The 19,974-nt window shown below is 39.3% G+C and overlaps 1 protein-coding gene across 2 annotated transcripts in view; it reads right to left on the bottom strand.

The window, feature by feature from the left end:
* Positions 1–5,986: 5,986 nt before the first annotated feature.
* The window catches only part of LOC134747264 (E3 ubiquitin-protein ligase goliath-like), a 104,506-nt gene continuing 90,518 nt past the window's right edge, over positions 5,987–19,974 (bottom strand). For both annotated transcript variants that reach the window (XM_063681879.1, XM_063681880.1), the window contains 8 exons: positions 16,416–16,548; positions 14,841–14,958; positions 13,651–13,722; positions 12,695–12,777; positions 11,671–11,767; positions 8,988–9,083; positions 7,964–8,070; positions 5,987–6,693 (listed from right to left, as the gene is read on the bottom strand). In XM_063681879.1, the coding sequence (XP_063537949.1) occupies positions 6,630–6,693; positions 7,964–8,070; positions 8,988–9,083; positions 11,671–11,767; positions 12,695–12,777; positions 13,651–13,722; positions 14,841–14,958; positions 16,416–16,548 (770 nt within the window). In that variant the 3' untranslated portion in view covers positions 5,987–6,629. The remainder of the gene's footprint in view (positions 6,694–7,963; positions 8,071–8,987; positions 9,084–11,670; positions 11,768–12,694; positions 12,778–13,650; positions 13,723–14,840; positions 14,959–16,415; positions 16,549–19,974) is intronic.

Genomic DNA, 19,974 nt, shown 5'->3' on the forward strand with positions numbered 1-19,974 from the left:
TAATCGCACTTAAACTATCGTGAGACATATTTCAAAATATTTATTAGTACGGTTTTTACTCACTATTATTTTTAGTCGCTTTTGGCGACATGTTTCGGATTCTTTGGGAATCCATCCTCAGGCACGAGTGTCCGCGGCGGTTGTACGTCGTGGACACTCGTACAACCGCCGCGGACACTCGTGCCTGAGGATGGATTCCCAAAGAATCCGAAACATGTCGCCAAAAGCGACTAAAAATAATAGTGAGTAAAAACCGTACTGATAAATATATAGGATAGATGTTGTGATAAGAGGCGTATGGACCGAATGATGAATTAATGGAAATGCACAGTATACAGCGCTGGTGGCCTGGCGGTAAGAGCGTGCGACTTTCAATCCGGAGGTCGCGGGTTCAAACCCCGGCTCGTACCAATGTGTTTTTCGGAACCATACGAAATACCATTTGATATTAACCAGTCGCTATTCGGTGAAGGAAAACATCGTGAGGAAACCGGACTAATCCCGATAAGGCCTAGTTTACCCTCTGGGTTTGGAAGGTCAGATGGCAGTTGCTTTCGTAAAAACTAGCGGCTACGCCAATGAGGGCTATCGTTTTTTTGCTCACCAGTTGGCGCCTCTGTTGATGGTGGTCCAAAAGACTAAAGAACAGCTGTCAGTCATTGAAGTGACATTTGACATTTCGAACTTTGCGAAGACCACCATCTACACTAGCGCCCCTAGCGGCGAATTCATACGCGTTAGCCCTCATTCTTGTAAACTTCTTTAGGTGCGACTAGAGGGTAACTTAGATTTTTTTTCTGATGGAAGTAACGCTCAGTAGTGACACACGCACAATAGGACACACGTCAAAGTGCCAACATAGCGATAAACGTCATCGCCAAAGAAGTTTTACTTCAGTCGCGCGTAAAGAATACACGCACACTTTTTTTTTTCATTTGCATTACTGGCCTCTTCTGATGGTGGTGGTGGTGTGGTGGTGGTGGTGCTTACATTTACTATCACTGATTAGTCATTTATTTTAATTGTAATTAATCAAATTACGAAATACGTGTTTGACACATGTTACAGTATGTAGTTGAATTATGATATTTTGCTTAGTATTTTTATTGAATTCCTTTAATTTTATTGAGTAAGTAAGGATACCTGTATGTAAATAATTTATTGACAACATTATAATGTGATAATACTGAAATGTTAGGTAATTTCTTGTAATGTTTAATATCGTGTCAACTTTGTACAATGAGGGCTATCGTGTTTTTGCTCACCAGTTGGCGCCTCTGTTGATGGTGGTCCAAAAGACTAATGAACAGCTGTCAGTCATTGAAGTGACAAGTGACATTTGACATTTCGAACTATGGAAAAGACCACCATCTACACTAGCGCCCCTAGCGGCGAATTCATACGCGTTAGCCCTCATTCACACCAAGTCTACTAGGATTGTATTTCTATAGAATGAAACAAGTACGAAGTACTATTTCATTTAGTAGAATACCTTTAAATTAATATGTACTTGTACTATTATGTATAGTGCGTTGGGACTGGTCACAATGAATATATTTAAATTATAATTCTGTACTCCTAGTGTATATTTCATCCGATAACGTGACGTACGCGTTTTTTGTATGGGATTTTTGAGTTTCCAAAACGTCCCGCTTGGCGCGCTGTTTAAAATCCTATACAAAGACAGATATAACGCAAGCGAACGCTCGTCACGCTATCGAATGACATTTACACTAGGGTTTCTGATTCTGAAATAGAATCAAGATTTTTGCTCAATTGTAACACGCTATTAAGCATAAATATCAATAAGATCTTTTTGGTGTAATAAATGATTTTGCATATGTTTTTGTTTTAATTACTCAATTTACTAAAATTAAGGTGTACTGTAGTGTATAGAGTACCTACTGTCCGCGCGCGAATTCCGTGCACGGCTGAGGAATGTTACGAATGTTGGGCGTCATGACAGAGTGATGGTGACTGGTGTCATTTTGTACGTACGGGCACGGCGCGGAAGAGCTGGTTATTGTTTTTTCCATTTTTTCTCGCGGAGCCCCCACAGAGGCTTTGGCAGAGCCCTAGGGGTCCGCGGAGCACACTTTAAAGGGGCCCACTGACTATCAGTCCGCCGGACGATATTGGGCTGTCAGTTAGAACAAAAATTTGACAGTTCCGAACAACTGACAGGCCGATATCGTCCGGCGGACTGATAGTCAGTGGGCCCCTTTAGAATGGCTGCCATAGAAATAAGGATGTTTTACGAAATATTTGGTCGTCAGTATCTATTCAATGCTAACTACAAATCAGACTAGAAGCAATTTTCTTATAAGGGCACACTAGCACAGGTCAAAGAAAACGCAAATATCAATACTGTATTGGTTTTTATTGTTTTTATCTTAACTTCACGTAGACGTGGTATCCACGCACAGATGGGAATGTATCATTAATGTTAACATCATTAACTGAATTACAAGTACATACCAGTCTCCTTTGTTATAAAAATCGGTTAGATTTTCGTATAAGTACCTACCTAAAATGTATTAAGCTATAACTTAAATGCTTACTTACAGCTAAACGTAAATATTGTTTCTTATAAAATAAACATTTGAACAAATATCGCTTGTGAATGCAATTATTTTATTGTGTTAATAAGATAACTTCATTAGTCTATCATAGATGTATAAAAATGTTAAAAGTTAGGTTAGTTCCTTGAAATGTTTTCGTATTTACAAGCCTGCAGCTTCCCATTGACGAATGAACCACCACTAGATTCACTAGGGTCCCGTTTTATAAAAGGCTTGTGGTTCTGAACGCAACTACTCCCGCGGTTCACATCGCTCTGTGTAATAATTTAAATATTAAATGAAAATACCTACAGTTTTTATTGATAAAAAGTGACTTCTGTTCATCCACAAACAGCATGTTAACCGGAATTGCTTAAAGACAAACCTCTCTCTAATCTCTAACACAATACGCTTAGTGGAAAGAGGTCCCTAGCCTTTTATAAAACGCAAACCTGTTTAAAAATGGTAGTCACAACCAAATAAATCATATTTACGAATACCTTACGTCGTAACAAAAGTTATATGTAAAATATTGATTTGGGGCATGTTCCATTTTAGCACAAACCCACATAAAATAATTGCATTAAAAAGCGTAACTTGAAGTTAATTTCAGACTAGATTTTATTAACTACCACATAGCCACGTCGGGTGCCCTATAACCGCTACCTAGCTCGACTGCAGATTGATAACTGAACTGCCAAACCTTAACGAAAATATTAGGACCATAACCCTCAAACAAAACGCCCCATTAATAAGCCCCGGTCACACTCTCACCAAAAACGATACGACGTGCCCAGGACCGGATTTAAAAAAGTTAACCACCTACAGGCCATCAGATATATGGGAGCGGCCAAGGTGCTCAGAAATATCTGAACACGCCTCTATTGTCAAGGCGCTAGAGTGCGTGTTCAGATTTTGAGCATCTCGGCAGCTCCGATATCTGATCGCGACTGCAAAAATAATTGTGATACCATTCGATTCCGAACCTTAATGCGTACATAATAAAATACAATTCAGTGAAACGTGTGGCGGTTGTATCCTCCTAAATATAAAATGAAATAGCAAAATATATGGACGGATACACTTTACATAATGTATGGCCCTAGATCCACAACCGATGGTGAGGTTGCATACAATCTGTCAATAATCATTAACATAGTAGACATATTCACATACAAAAGCTTCAAGGTAGCATCAAAATTAGCTAAGTGGGTTAGGTATTCAAAATGATCTACCCACACTCTTAATCTAGTTATGCTCAATTCATTTTGAGCTCGCCCGTTTAACTACTATTGCTCTGACTAATGTAAACGTCCTAGTAATTGTACACCCCATTTGTTGCCTCTATTGCTTGAAATTAAGATTGAAGGTGCGAACTAATGGGACGGTGTCGAGCACTGGGACATTTATGTTACTATTTATTTGACGCAAGAGATCACACAAATTGAATATGTTACGCCACGTCAAATAATAATAGGTAACTTTTGTTTGTAACAGTTTATAAGGTGTCAAGAAATGGTAAAGGCGTGGCTTGCGATAAGAAACGCAAGGCGAGTATCGAAAAGAATGACGCCAATAGCGTTCTTGAATAATTTAAATATATTGTTGCTTTTTTAACACATTTGTACGCGAATATATCTAGCTATTGTTTGACAAGTTAAAGTAAAATATTCAAAACAATATAATATAGCAGTGAAGTTACATAACACGCATATATGAGATCAACAGTCAATCCTTTTTTTTTAAGCACAAATACTTCCAAATGGTATTCAAACATATAAAAACGATATGGCTACTAAAACTTCATTGGTTAAAATATAAAGAAATCACCATGTTTCTAATTATTCTAAGCATATTAAAAGTTTAAATAGTAAAATCATTTAATATTGGTACTAAATTGATTAAGTCAAGTGCAAAAGGCCGATTATATCTCATTAGACATGAAAAATATCTGAACACGCATTGACATTTAAACCGCTCCGCATATTTCTGATAGAATCTGTACAAAAAAAAAGAACCATCAAACATAGTAAATAAAACTATAAGTTTATTATACATTGTATACCTTATTCCGTCCACATAAGGTTTAAAACAAATTTAAAACATGTACAAAATAAAAATACTTATCAGCCTTCTGCAACTAAACCACTATATTACTAGCTAGAACATAGTTGTAAAAGCATTTGTCCCACTTTAAATAACTTTGTAGGAAAGGGATGCTAACTGCGACTTATCTAGGCTAATTCAGGTAGCACCCACCCATGGGGAAAACATAGTTTCTTCTACATCGCAAAGGTTGTAGGTTACAGGACCCAGAAGATTGCGTAGAGATGCCTTTTCAGGGAACTGGGGTAACTTTAGACAAAAAAAATTGTCAATGAACTCTAGCTACTTGAAAAAGGCATGTATTTAACGCGGCGACAAATTAATCTGATTTAGGGATTTATAAAAAATTAAAGGGGGTAGCAAAAATAATAAGTTGGCGACTAATTGCGGAGACTAGTATAAAGTAAAAAGTAGCAGCTAAGTAATCAATTTTCGGATTTGTTTCAATATAAACTAGCATCGAGTTATTTATTGTTTTGGCGACTGAATTAACTAATTAAGCGGAAACATGACAGCGGATAAAAAGTTGAAAATGGCCTACTCTAATTGTTCAATGGAGATTGCATATAAAATAAATCAAGGTTAGGTAGCTTTAAATGCCCGAAGGGCCAACCGCCCAGAAATAGTTAGCTGTCCGTCTAGTTAGCTGGAGTTCGTCGGTCTGTTTCTTAAAAAGAAAAATTACTTCACAACGTAACTAGACGGAGCTTAGTTTAAAGCTCATTTAATATAAATGATTGCCAAAATATTTAATCGCTGACAAGTTATTATTACCGAACATTCTCCTCACGTGTGAAAGTCAAAAACCGACATTGGCAAATTCACCCCGTGCAAAATTGCGGGGAGTAAAAGCCAGATAGGAAAAAAAAAAAAAAAAAAAAAAAGTTATTATTTTAGTTGCAAATAGTTTGCTGCTCTTTAATTTTTCTGTCGCCGCGAAAATAATAAGCCCTTGAAAAATTTACCCTAACACTAGTAAATCCTGATTCAAATATTGTAAAAAGTACACTGCTGTCAGCCACGTTCATATTATTATAATTGGGGAATATTTCCTTTGTCTAATGTTACCCCACTTGACGTTACATTATAAACTGACTAGAATTAGACTAAGCTAAGTTGTCAAACGATTTTGATACCACAGACTGTGAAACAGTTATTTCATATAAGTTTGACGTCACTTGCACAGTCTGAGCTATGAAAATCGCTGCTAACTTAGCTTGGTCTAACTCTAGGCATATCTACGCATATCTTATGTGAGATTAGGGCTCAATATAGGAAACCTAGATGGAGCCCGTCGACTAGGCGGCGTGGTATAACTAGCTTACGTTAAAATATCACTTGTCCACCTAACGTCACTGGAAGTACCATGAGTATTTTATTCTAAGGTTATTTATGAACACATCACTGACTCACTTCACTCAAACAGATGTCTTTCCGATGGGGCGCTGTGATTACTCTGTCTCTTTTATTTATTATAGACGGAGGAAGACAGCTATAGTACGCTCTAATAATGGCTTTTATAGTCCATTCTTTACACACAGCAGGGGCACGTTTCTCAAAAGCTTGTAACTTGTAATACAAGTTCCTTTCTAACAACAGCTGTCAAAACAATTAACGAATACGTTTAATATAATAATAATTACGTTTTACATAGTATTCAATCTTGATTTTCAATGTCTTTTTTCGCATTTTTATTTAGTTTTGAGGGATAATTTGGCTTCAATTGAACTGTTAGAACTGTTTTACCATAAATGTTGTATGTGGTAGCCCGCTGATAAACATATTCGTTTCTCCTGTTGTCATTTCGTTTCAACACTACTATATATCCGAAGTCAATTTTCAATGAATGGACTATAAAACCTCAGACAGCGCACTTGACGGTCAACACTGACGGTTACGCACGGAGGGCTCTAGCTGTCCCAGTCACACCTGTGTGACGCGGCCGTACAGCCGTGTTCCGTCTCAGTCTTGCGCGGCCGACGTATCGGCGCGCGGCCCGATGCAGTCAGGTGACGATGTGTGAGATCTGAAAATAATGGTTTTTACTAAAAATCTGTTACAGATTTCATGACATAGCATTCTACATTATTACCGGGGATGTTGCGAATATTCGCATCCGCATCCGCGGAACTTCCGCATTATTTTCAACATCCGCATCCGCATCCGCATAAAATCGATGCGGAGCTTAATGCGGATACGGATGTGGAACAGGCAGGTACAGGAACGTCTTAGCGGCGGCGTGAGTGCTAGGTAATTTCGTCATTAGCCAATAGGAATCTCATTTCGTTTTTGTGATTCGTCGACCCAGCACTTTAGCCTATAACGGACAGCGACAAGAAGTGAAAAGTTTGTTTTATTTGGACTTTAGTATAGTAATGCGATTGTGGGGCACCTATAATCTTGTTCAAATACTAAAAGATTAGTTTTTTTTGTAATAAAAATTACTAAAGTGTAATATTTGACGTTTTTTATGTGCCTAATCTCGGCATCCGCATCCGCATCCGCGGATGTGAGCCTTTAAAAATCATGTCAAAAAATCGGCATCCGCAACATCCCTGATTATTACATTTTTTAAGCCTCCGAATTTTAAAAGAATAACAGATAAAACTATGAAAACGGATTCGCGTATATTGAGTAGAGTTAAACAGAGAAGATGTTTTTCAAACCTACCAAGAAAAAAGCGGTCGTTTTCTCTACCCACTGCCAGAATTTTTAAACTTTCAACATTTAGGAAGTGTCCGTTTTTTTTAAGGAAATTTTTTTTCCTCAATGAATTAGGTGTGCGGTGTAATTTTTTCCCGTTTACCGTATACGGGATTTTATCGAATACTGTAGTGACAGCAAAATTAGTATGATAACGTTCAAAACGTTCACAGGTCGTCTATGCGGGAGAGCCGTCTAGCAGTGTGAAGAACTTTGAAAGTTACCATACAAAGTTTGCTGAAAGGACAATTCGAGATAATTTAGCAAACAATTAACATTGATTCCTGAAGATTGAGACTAACGCGCTGGCCACGACATTGCGCGACTGGCTTAGGCTAAGGCGACAACCATAGGTAAGAACGAAAGCTCCGATCGCTGTGTCTCGCTCTAACCTATGGTTGTCGCCTTAGCCTAAGCGAGTCGCGCAATGTCGTGGCCAGCGCGTTAGGCTGATCAAGTGATCAGTATAACCTACTAAGTTCGCAATGCCGTGAATGTTTCACGGACAATCTCAGGTATCAATTATCATAATGACGGTATACTAATTGTTTCACATTCACATGGTATAATGAGGTTAGGAAGAGAGATGTAACCTGTCTTGGGTGTCGCGCCGCGGCAGCGACGGCACCAGCTCGTCAGGCGAGGAGGCGCGCGACGAGCGCGAGCTGCCCGCTTCAGAGTACGAGTTGTCGCTCGTTAGCTGAAACAACAACATAGCTTTTACGTTTTACTCACTGCTGTTAATTCAAACCGTTGTATGCAACGAATTAGACAACTAGAATAACTGTAGAAGTCTGAATGGAGCTCAAAAATGACTCCATGGGAATTGTGCCGCGAGCGACTCAACTGTACAGCGCGCATGTTGACAAAGACAAAATGTTGTACTGCCGCGCAAGAGGTTTGACATAGATTTTTTTAGCCAATTAAAACTTTTATTGACCAATTTTTGGAACGAAGTTCCTTCCGGACGGTTGGCGGATGGGAGCTATATAGTTAAACTAAAAAAAAGTGTTGATTTTGCCGTCACAGACCATACTATAGTACGAAATTTATAAGTGTCAGATTTTGCCGTCACAGACCATCCTAGTATGAAATATGTGTCAGATTTTGCCGTCACAGACCATCCTAGTGCGAAATATGTAGGTAAGTGTCAGATTTTGCCGTCACAGACCATGCTATTGCAAAATATGTAATGAGACCAATGATAATGAAAGTGAGGATGAGGATGACGGACACGAACATGAACATGGACATGGACACGGACACGAAGAACATAACATAATAATGAGCATGAGAATGAGCATGAACACGTCACCGGCCTTTCTTAATTTTTTAAAAGCAAGAAATGGGTAATATTCAAAGCTGCGGGCAGGGTATTTTTATAGAGAATAACTTTCGTTGATAAATGTCAGTCATATTTTCCTTTTTTCGAAATTAAAAAATTTACTGAGAGCTTGTATGTATATTCCGCCGCTGATTGTATGTAAATATAGGAAGAACCCCTCTGCCCCTGCAATAATTTTGCATCGAAGCACACATAAATAAAATGACTACAAAGATGGGCATAGCAACCCAAATAAAGATGGATGCGTTATTTTAAATATTAGGCGTTCTCACCAGTGTGAGCGGGTGGCGGTTCCGCGCGGGGCTGATGGCGCGGCTGCGAGCCTCCTCCACCTCCAGCTGCAGGATGCTCTCCTGGCTTCCCGTGAACTAAGGAAAAATACTAAACTGAAAGGCTTATTCCACCAAGTTATTACCAGTGGTAACTACTGGGATTTTTTTCCCCGACTTTTATCACTGGTAACTACTAGGATAAATAATTTCCAGTAGTTAGCTAAAAACCGAGTTGGTGGTAACTACGCGAATTATTTTTTCCAATAGTTACCACTGGTAAAAGATGGAAATTTTTATTCCCAGTAGTTACCACTAGTAACAACTTGGTGGTAACTAGTGGGAATAGCCCAACTTAAATAGATGTCATATATTAAAGAATGTGACCAAGCCCTCCGTTAGCTGAAACCGGAATCGAACAACCGGCATCATCAGCTTACTTAAGTGATCCTGCAATACTTACCTGAGTCAGAACATTTTGCGTTAAAAATCCATATGGATTGTTCAGTTTTACTGAGGGGTATTATGAAAAAAATAAAAAAATGGAAAAAGACCCTAGAGCAAGATTCTAATCTTTAACTTGCAGCTGTGGGAGACCCGTTCACTTTTTATCAATTGAGCTACCAAGACATTCTAATGCGGCATTTAACTCAAGGTGTAAAGTTATTATATATTTCCTTTATTCCAAAACTAAGTTTGGTGCAACCCAGCCGGAATCAATAACGCAGAGACCGATTAAAAAGTGTGACTATAAGCAACAGACAAAAATAAATTCAAACACTGCATATCTCATTAACCTTCGACCTACACGATGTAATCTTGTTTTAAAAAGTAAACAAGCAATTTGTAAATAATGTTTTGTGTTTCGAGCGTTTATCTCACATCTCACATTGCACTTTATTCTTTATTTTCTTTGTGGTAGTGTCACGGTGGATTATCGTCCGTTAACCTCCGCTATGACAGCGTCATGGTCATTGGTTTTAAAGTAATTGGTTTCGTTTTTCATATTTTTACGTGGAAAATATTTTAGTTTGTAATATTTCCAACTACAATCTACAGGAAATAATATGTGGCCAATGACCAAACGTTTTTGTAAAATTCTGTCGTTCATTTGTTACTATTTCCAACTACAATCTACAGGACCAATGATGTGGCCAATGATCAAACGTTTTTGTAAAACTTTGTCGTTCATTTGCTGTTAATCGGAAAACCAAAAGGACAGATTTGGAATCTGAATCAGGTCAAACCAAGTGTAATTTGGTCAGATCCAACGACAATGACGTTTGAATTGAACTGAGCGGTTAAAAACCTCGAAAATTCATCCAAATGGCTGTTAATTAGATTTTTTTATTAATAACTAATTGGGGACGATCTTACACAGTTCGACCTAGCCCAAAACTAAGCAAAGCTTGTACTATGGATACTAGGCGACATACATACGTATATAGATGAATACATGAATACATACTTACATACATAACATCCATAACTCGGAAACTCAATGGGTACGCTGACAGGTGTCATTTCAATACAGCGGCAGTTAAGCCTTAGGGGGCTTATTGTTCGCTGCCATTTTTTTTTTTTTTATGATGAATAGGCAGGCGTTTGACCACGATCCCACCTGATGGTAAGTGATGATGTGGTCTACGGTGGAGCACGCTTACCTATGAGATACCTATTAACTCTTGCCTTGAAGAGCCTCAAATTGTATTCATGCGGAAACACAGACTCGGGCAGGGCGTTCCACTCCTTGGCAGTTCGCATAAGAAATGTGGAAGCAAAACGCTTCGTGCGTATTTTTGGAGTTCCTACCATGAAGCGATGCCGGAGTGGCGTTTGCCTTGTGGTCCGATGGTAAAAATGGGACGGAGGAATAAGGTTGTGCAGTTCCTCGGCACACTCTCCGAAATGTATCCTATAAAAGATCGACAGGCTGGCAACCTTGCGACGATGCTCCAGACTTTGGAGTCGAGCATTCGTCAGATTGCTGTCATTGATGATTATCTTGGCCCTCCTCTCAACTGACCCGAGCGCCTCAAGCTGGTACTTTGCAGAGCCATCCCACAGATGAGAACAGTATTCTACACACGATCGGACTTGTGATTGGTAAAGGTTGCCTAGGTGTAAAATACTGCCTCACCTTGTTGAGGATGCCTAGCTTTTTTGCCGCTAACTGTGCTTTCGACTCGATATGCGGGCCGAAGTTGAGTTTCGAGGTCAGCGAGATTCCGAGCAGCTCAAGATGGTCGGTTAACGGAAGGGATACATCTCGGAAAGTAGGAGTGAGATGGAATGGACTCCGTTTAGCGGAGATAAGACACGCCTGAGTCTTACTAGCATTGAACGCAACCAGATTGGCTTCGCCCCAATCGGAGACTGCCTTCAGTGACACGTTCATGCGTTCGACCATTGCCTCCCTGAGCGCCTGAATTTGGGCTCCACTAGCTCGTGAATTGGGTATGTAGCTTTCAATAACCGTAGTGTCATCTGCATATCCGAACGTACCTGGCTACAGCAGGTCGCATAATTTTAAGAATGTATATGCTTTGTGTTAATAAATAAATGAAAAAAAAATACAATTTTGTATAATTTGGCGATTTTAGGTTATAAATTATATGGAGATGACACTCTACCTATCGAGTTTGAAAAATACTATAGGTTAGGAGGCCGTCAAAAAACAACTTACCACGAAGCCATAATACTTCAGTATGTCCATTTTGCACATCGGACACGTTCTGTGCTCTAAGAGCCACGGATCGATGCAATTCTTGTGGAAATCGTGTCTGGAAACACACAAGATAATTAGTAACGTAAAAATGTATAAATAAGAATATGCATGTCTATTCTGGCGGAATACCTACCACAAATGGTTTATTACCTTGTGATTGGCGACTGACAGACAATATATATTATAAGAGTCTTGAATGATTCACGGTTAGTTTCACTAGAGCTCGTAAACAAAACAAAAGGTAATCACGGTCTATATCCCGGTCAATATAAGTCTAGTGAATACATATTATGTTTTGTAGTGTTTTTCTTTTTTATCTCATATTAGAAAGCAAATGTTCTGTTTTGCATGGGAAAAAAATCAAAAAATTAGTTCTTGTGTCAAGACCAAGACCAAGACTCATTTTGGGTCATCGCGCCAGCCAAGTAAGTTAGTGTATAACCGAATTTCTTATAAAATTCTCCGCCTAAAATAATGGAATTTGGTACAAAAATATTTATACAGTATGCGTCTATGAAAATGTCAGTAAAACACCTTTTATTTCTAGCTCTATTCAAATTGTAGATTATATCAAGTTCATTATTATATTATGAGACCATTTAGTACCCTGTACAATGTACTAAATCTAGCCAATAGCCAAGATAACAATTCTTAATAGAAAACGCCAATAATGTATAGAAAAGGTCACGTGACTTTTCGTACATCTGTCTGTGTGAAATTATTTAATCTGTCATCCCGATATATTTTTAGGGTTCCGTACCCAAAGGGTAAAAACGGGACCCTATTACTAAGACTCCGCTGTCTGTCTGTCTGTCTGTCCGTCTGTCACCAGGCTGTATCTCATGAACCGTGATAGCTAGACAGTTGAAATTTTCACAGATGATGTATTTCTGTTGACGCTTTAACAACAAATACTAAAAAGTACAGAACCCTCGGTGCGCGAGTCCGACTCGCACTTGGCCGGTTTTTTGTATTGACTCACCTACAAGGCAGAGATCTGAGCGTCTCGGACACTTTGTAAGGCTCTATACAGATGGCGCAACACTCGCCGTCGCCTTGAACTTCCTGAAAACATAAAGTGGTGTTTAATATGACAGTTAATAAATCGTGTAGAAAATTCTTAACTCCGCGTCCGCGTATCACTGGAGGTCGTCGGAAAAGTACCTGGATCGCATTTTATAGAAGACAAATAGGCAACATTTGTATTCTAGTGTAGGGTCAAGACAGAAACAGTGGCTCAGCTCGAAGAGTGGCTCAGTCGCCCAAACATCGCCTCTCTCGTGTTGAAATTAGGTTGAGCGAGCCACCGTTCCCTCCTTAACCCTAATCGATGTTTGTATATATTTTTGGAACGATGTTTCTATCGCACGGTACGGAGGCTGGGTACGGCTAGGCGAAAAAAAGCGTAACATTCATAGAGTTGTTTGCTTACGTAAGACGCTGCGTCGTCACAACCCTGTCTTAACTTCGTTCCAACCGAGTATTCTACGTGTTTTTTTTTACAAATATGTTTGTTAGCTAGAGAAACGAGTAGAGATTACAGGTTACAGAATTTTTCAAACGCGACTGGACTCTCTGGAGTTGTCCGCGAATTAGAATCAACAACCCTAAAACTCGTCACAGACGGTGCGATAATACATTGGCAGATACCTGAGATACCGACAGATATCTTAGAGTATCGCTAAGCACCACACACGCCAACGATACCAGAATATATATCGCTCTCTGTCTAGCACCTGTATCGTTATCGCTCCGTCTGTTATGGACTTTAAGATTTAATTGCTCGTAGGTTACTTCCAAACAGTTGGTAGTCCTTGGCAAATTAAAAATTCTTGAGTGGTGTCTTAACTGACAATACTGACATGATAAGTAGCATTTAAGAATTTAAGGTCTATAATAATAAATGTAGTAAGTAGGTATGTGATAACTTTAACTTACTCTGTCTTCAGTCTTCAAACTCTTAACAGGTATTTTGGATAGCGCTTTCTTCGCTGCACAGCAAAGTCGTTTCTGAAAACAGGAAAACAGTCTTAAAACATTTACTACATACTAAAATCTACAACTTACTATGAATATAAACTAAAAATAAAACACAATACGCAACTTATTATGGGAAACTGTTTTCATGAAAAATTGTTACAAGCATATTTCATCAACAGGCATTAGGCATAACATGTCGAGTGTGACAAAAATTAATCCCATTTAAAATTGTAAGGTAAGTAGGTAATAAATATTCGCATTAGACACGACAAGTGTCGTCGTCGTATACGTAGTCATACCGGTTCAAATTATTATATTCATTATATTGCACCATCTATGTTTATGTTTATGTAGAAATGCCGAGAACAGGCACCAGTTTCATGTGCTATGTGTATGTTTTACAATGTTTCTAGATGTATCATCATCTTCCTCGCGTTATCCCGGCATTTTGCCACGCCTCATGGGAGCCTGGGGTCCGCTTGACAACTAATCCTAAGAATTGACGTAAGGCACTAGTTTTTACGAAAGCGACTGCCATCTGACCTTCCAACCCAGAGGGGGAACTGGGCCTTGTTAGGATTAGTCCGGTTTCCTCACGATGTTTTCCTTCACCGAAAAGCGGCTGGTAAATAAGATAAGATATTTCGTACATAAGTTCCGAAAAACTCATTGGTACGAGCCGGGGTTTGAACCCGCGACCTCCGGATTAAAAGCTTGTTGTTTTTAGATGTATGTATAGTGTAAAAGTTTTGCATGTCAATATAGTGGCCAATTACATAATTGTAGCAAATAAAAAATATATATATACCTAAAAATAAACTATGACTAGAGGCGTATTCAAGTTATGAACTTCATCTAGATTCATTAAGGATACGATCTATCTAAATCGTAGTATGATTAATATTTCGGTTCATAGACTCTTAAATATTAAAGTTCAAAGTACGTAGGTACATATGTCATTATATAGTTTGATCTACTAAGTGTTAATTTAGAAACGACCAACTAGGCGAGTACTCTTGTTCTTTGGCGGCTACAGGCTACAGTTTTTCCCGTGATTTCGACTACGCTCGTACGCATAGCTCGCGCTAACATGGAATGTAATTAGATGAGTTGAAAAATAATAATAAATACAGTGTGCATGTGCTTACCGAAAGTCTGTCCTTCGCATGTATGTAGCGGAAGCGCTGGATGTAGTAGAATACGAGCCACGCGAGGCTGATCACCATCAGCACAATGAACGATATTGACACGAACAGCACCGATGTTCTGGAACAGAAGAAATACAGTTTATTCCAACCACAGGTACGCCTTACGACGGTCTCCACGTTGCCGACGCCTGGCCCCACACAATAGCTCTGCCTGAACAACATGAATCTAAGGTCAAAAATATTACTCAAAATAAGTAATTAATTTTCAATATATAGATATCTCGAAAACATTAATCGAGATCTCGACCGAAATTGCTACAATCGAGATTTTCAGTCAACGAAATTGAATATCGAAAATTCGTGCGAGATCTCGAGATTGCATTCCGTTTCAATTCTCTTTCCTTATTCTGTCTAAATGCTTCAACATTTGTTATGTTTGTCCTTTCTATATGTATGTTTGTATAAATACTGTCTATTATAAATTTCACAGTGTATTAGTTCGCTGTAATGCTGTTTATTTTTTTTTAATAAAAATTAAAAAAAAAACATCAGCAAAAAACCGTATTTACGCGACTACCATTCTAAACAAAATTATCGTGTTAAGCATTAGACAGATTGCCGTAATAATTGTCACATTAGTTTGATTAGTTGGGCAATGGGCACTTGTCCAGGATCTCATCATTAAACCACTAATGGAAAAAAAATTAGTACCCGCATTGCGGAAATTGGAAATGTGAGGAAATTTCCTTGTTATGGACAATGTAACGTACGCATTTAATTTATAAGCCTACAATAAAGTAAGAAAAAACTTAATTTTTCATAATTGTAGTTATAATTTTCCCGGAAGTTTGTGCAGCATATTACAATGGTTTATTTGTTGCTAATGGAGTTTTCTCATGCGATGGTAGCTGAGTTCAAGCGTGCCATCTTCAAGGCAAAGCCCGATGGGTGTAGGGTTACCATATGGAAGAATTAAATGTCCTGATAAAAATCCTGACATCACCCTAAAAATCCTGACATTTCTTGTAACAGGCGTAGCTTGAACGACGCCCCAGCGCCGCGCGCGCGCTGCGCTCTGCGGTGGGTCATTCCTAAAAGTGTCAACTTGCCAAGTCCGGCCGCAATCCGGACAAAGGTTCAAAAATCCTGACATTTTCGGACAAATCGTGACGTATGGCAACCCTAGATGGGTGTAAGTTGGAATCCGGGCTCATATTAAACCTTCGACTGTCAAAGACGTCAAATGACGAGCGCGGCTACACTCTACGGCCCAATATTCTTCAAGCTTCACGGTGACGCGCCGCGCACGATAGGTGTGGTTTTCAAATGGTTAGGGAGTCTCCCGGTTTATCGCGAAAAATTTTTTTATCCTCCCATAGAAAATAGACCAGCCAAATTGTATGAAACAGCCAAATTTTTTTCCCATCCCGTCCCATAATAAAAGTTGCCCAGTATAATCCCAAAATCTCCCTGCAACGGCAAGGGGAATGCACTCATTTTTTAGCCACCGTGTATAGACGTCGTATCGCGTCAAACTGGAGGTTGAAGGGGAATTATATGAACAAGCACGCTTACTTATTGATGTTGTTGTTGATGTGTGTGAAGGTGCGGCCCTTGATGATGCCGATGGTCACGTTAGTGTTGTTGTCAATGAGACGGGCTATTTCTTCGCCCTTCCATTTGTATGTGAACACCGCGCTTATGTTGCCTGAAAAACAAAAAACAAATCCTTTGAGCATGGCTGTGGATTCATTAACCTTTTGGACGCCAATGACGGATATATCGGCACCGCAGGTCCAACGCCAAAGACGGATTAATCGGTCAAAGACCACAGAGCAACATAGACCTACGTGCACGTGCATAAAGTTCAGTGTCAGTTTTGACATTTCGATGACGTGGCGTCCGAGTGACAGCTTTGTTGTTTGACACGGCGTCGGAAAGGTTAAATTCTCTTTCTAGTGTGAGAGACGCGTTCGCGACAGACGTAATATGGGGCATTTTCTATGAAAAGGGACCTTATTGTTGATGGCGCTTACGCCGCACAGCGTCGCGCGGCATTGTATTTATATCGGAGCATCGTTAATAATGGCGTAAGCGTCATCTACAATAAGGTCCTTTTTATAGAAAATACCACATATTATTTAGGTTTAATAACTAACTAATTATTATAACTTTCTGAAACAAAATCTAGATGATGATGTTGACTTAATTGTAGAGGTTTCCTTCGCCTTTTGATGTGCAATAAAAACGGTTAAATAAGTTAATCGTGAACTGATAAACACTAATGTCATAATCATAAGATCTATACCTGTTCTACAAAGGACAACAGTATTAAATTTAAAAGATAGCAATATCTATAGAGTGTGCTAAGAGCCGACTCAAATAAAGCACTTTATATGGAGCACTCTTCTGATTTATATAACGAGAAGTCTTAGTTCTCCTTTATACTCTCAAGAGGTTGAAAATAGCAGGAAGCTAGGGGCTTCTTCTTATTTAAAGCACCTTCAGTAACTTCGTTAGAAAACAAGACCCCTGAATACCTAGGAAGTCTAGCATGACCTATTTACACCTATTTGTCATGGGACTGTGCAAACAAGATCAAGCTCGCCATGCATAAGTAATTCAATTTGCCTACGAGACGCGTCACTAATGTTTTTAAGAAATATGTTTATGGAATAACGTCAATTGTGACGTCAAAGAAATGTTTATTACGAGCAGAGAACATAGTTGAGAAATGTGCAGTATAAAATTTTCATAAATAAAAATAATAATTAAACTCATTTATGAATACCCCGCTTTACGCGAGGGATACGTTAAAAAAAAACGCGTTAAGTGAAATTCGCATATCGGGGTTCACGGGGAATAACCCTACTCTTATTTTTTTCCGAAAACTCGTCCACGCGCGCATCTGCGAATATCCCGAACGCGCTGCACCAGTGAGGCAACCGCAACAGCGCCCTGGGACCCATTTCTCGAACGGTTTTAGTTTAATAATATTAGCGTGTTGCCATGGTAACCCATACGATTTGACAGTACGTTGACTAATAATATTAGTCTAATACCGTTCGAGAAATGGGCCCCTAAAGGCATTGTTATATTGGAGACGTAGGTCGCTTAGCTATTGTTTACTCTATGTGTGATTGTAGTGTGTGTATCGTGTAAGTGTACTTGCTTAATATATAAATACCTATGTAGCCTATTATTCTTCAGTAATAAAACACATTTATTCGAGAATGGTTGTTTGCTTACCATCCGCCGGGCGCCACCCTTATATGGGGTATTTATATGTATATTAAGCAAGTACATGCACTTACACGATACACACACTACATGATTTTACCTTACTTTACTTAGGTACCTCTCTCGCTTGTAATAAATAAGGTAATTCACTTACAATGTATATTAAATGAATTTTAATTATAATTGCCCTCCTTAATTTTTCTCCTTGGCAATTCAACGGGGCAACGCTGCCAGTGTCATGGGGACTTTTGAACCGGCTACGGTCCGAAGTGGGGACTTGGCCTAGTTTAATTTAGTGTTTAAGATTGACGAAGCCTGTAGCTGATTTATTGTTGTAAGCACTTGACGAAGCCTGCGTTGCTGATCATGAACTATGTGTTGTATATAATAAACTTGTACATCTCAAAGGAAATATATTATAATTTTGTTTTAAACTTCATATGTCATAAGTATAACAAGTACTCACGTAGGTACCTAAATAGTAATTATGTGACGTGTTGTTTATTAATGATATTAACAGAGCAATAATTGATTACGTACCTACCTATCTAGTGATACACAGGTGATAATAATGATAAAAAGATAGTATTTTAATACAAACAAATGAAATCGAGAATGTTCTGAAATTGCATACGCTTGAGCAAACAAAGTTGTTATCTACTTGAGTAAAGTAGATGTCATTGTCAATAGTGCGTTTTATCTAATACGCCTTATTTATTTAGAACAAGAATGACTTAGCGTACTATTAGTTATTCTGTGACTTAGCATCAACATTTTTCATAACGCATCGTGTTGTTGTACCATACTGAGTAAAATTACAGCGTTATGGTGTGACTCCAATCAAGGAGCGTATTGTGATACGTAACGTTTTTATATCCCAGCCAGATGCCTACTTACTTAATAAAAAGACAGTACAATCTACCCAATCATGTTTTTTATGCTAAAATTGCGAATCGATTGCACAAGTCGGAGCAATCAGATCGGATTTTATATCATCATCATCATCATCATGTCAGCCGATAGACGTCCACTGCTGCACATAGGCCTCCCCCAAGGCTCGCCACTCCGACCGATCCTGTGCCGCTCGCAACCACCGAATTCCCGCGACCTTCACCAGGTCGTCGCTCCATCTTGTTGGAGGCCTACCGGCAGTTCGTCTTCCGGTACGCGGACGCCACTCCAGAACCTTCCGGCCACACCGGCCATCAGTTCTGCGAGCAATGTGCCCCGCCCACTGCCACTTAAGGTTTGCAATTCTGCGAGCTATGTCGGTGACCCTAGTTCTACTGCGGATATCATCATTTCTGACTCTATCACGCAGAGAAACCCCGAGCATAGCTCTCTCCATTGCCCTTTGCGTGACCTTGAGCCTTCTTATGAGGCCCATCGTTAGCGCCCACGTCTCAAATCCGTATGTCATCACTGGCAACACACACTGGTCAAAGACTTTTGACTTAAGACACTGCGGCAATTTGGACGAAAAGATACTGTGGAGCTTCCCGAACGCTGCCCAACCGAGTCGGATTCGACGAGTGACCTCTTTCTCGAAGTTGGACCTACCTAACTGGACTGTTTGTCCTAGGTATACATAATCGTCAACAACTTCGGATTTTATATGTCTGGGAGAAAACAAGATTTAGAACGTGAAATTAGGTCGTTTTAACAGCGTTGAAATTGCTATGGAGAATAGTGACAATGAAACGCTAATATGTATTCTACCATACACTAGTCCTAATCCCCTGGGGTTTCGTGGCCGAGGCATAAATGATTGCCCACAGCTAGCAGGCTTCGGTCACCTATGTCACCTTTCAAAACCACATGTGTACCCACGTGTCCCTAACAAGGTGATAATTTAATAACGATAAGACACTAAGTTCATCGATGACGCGGCAAT

This window comes from Cydia strobilella, chromosome 14 (assembly GCF_947568885.1).
Source record: "Cydia strobilella chromosome 14, ilCydStro3.1, whole genome shotgun sequence".
Taxonomy (NCBI): domain Eukaryota; kingdom Metazoa; phylum Arthropoda; class Insecta; order Lepidoptera; family Tortricidae; genus Cydia; species Cydia strobilella.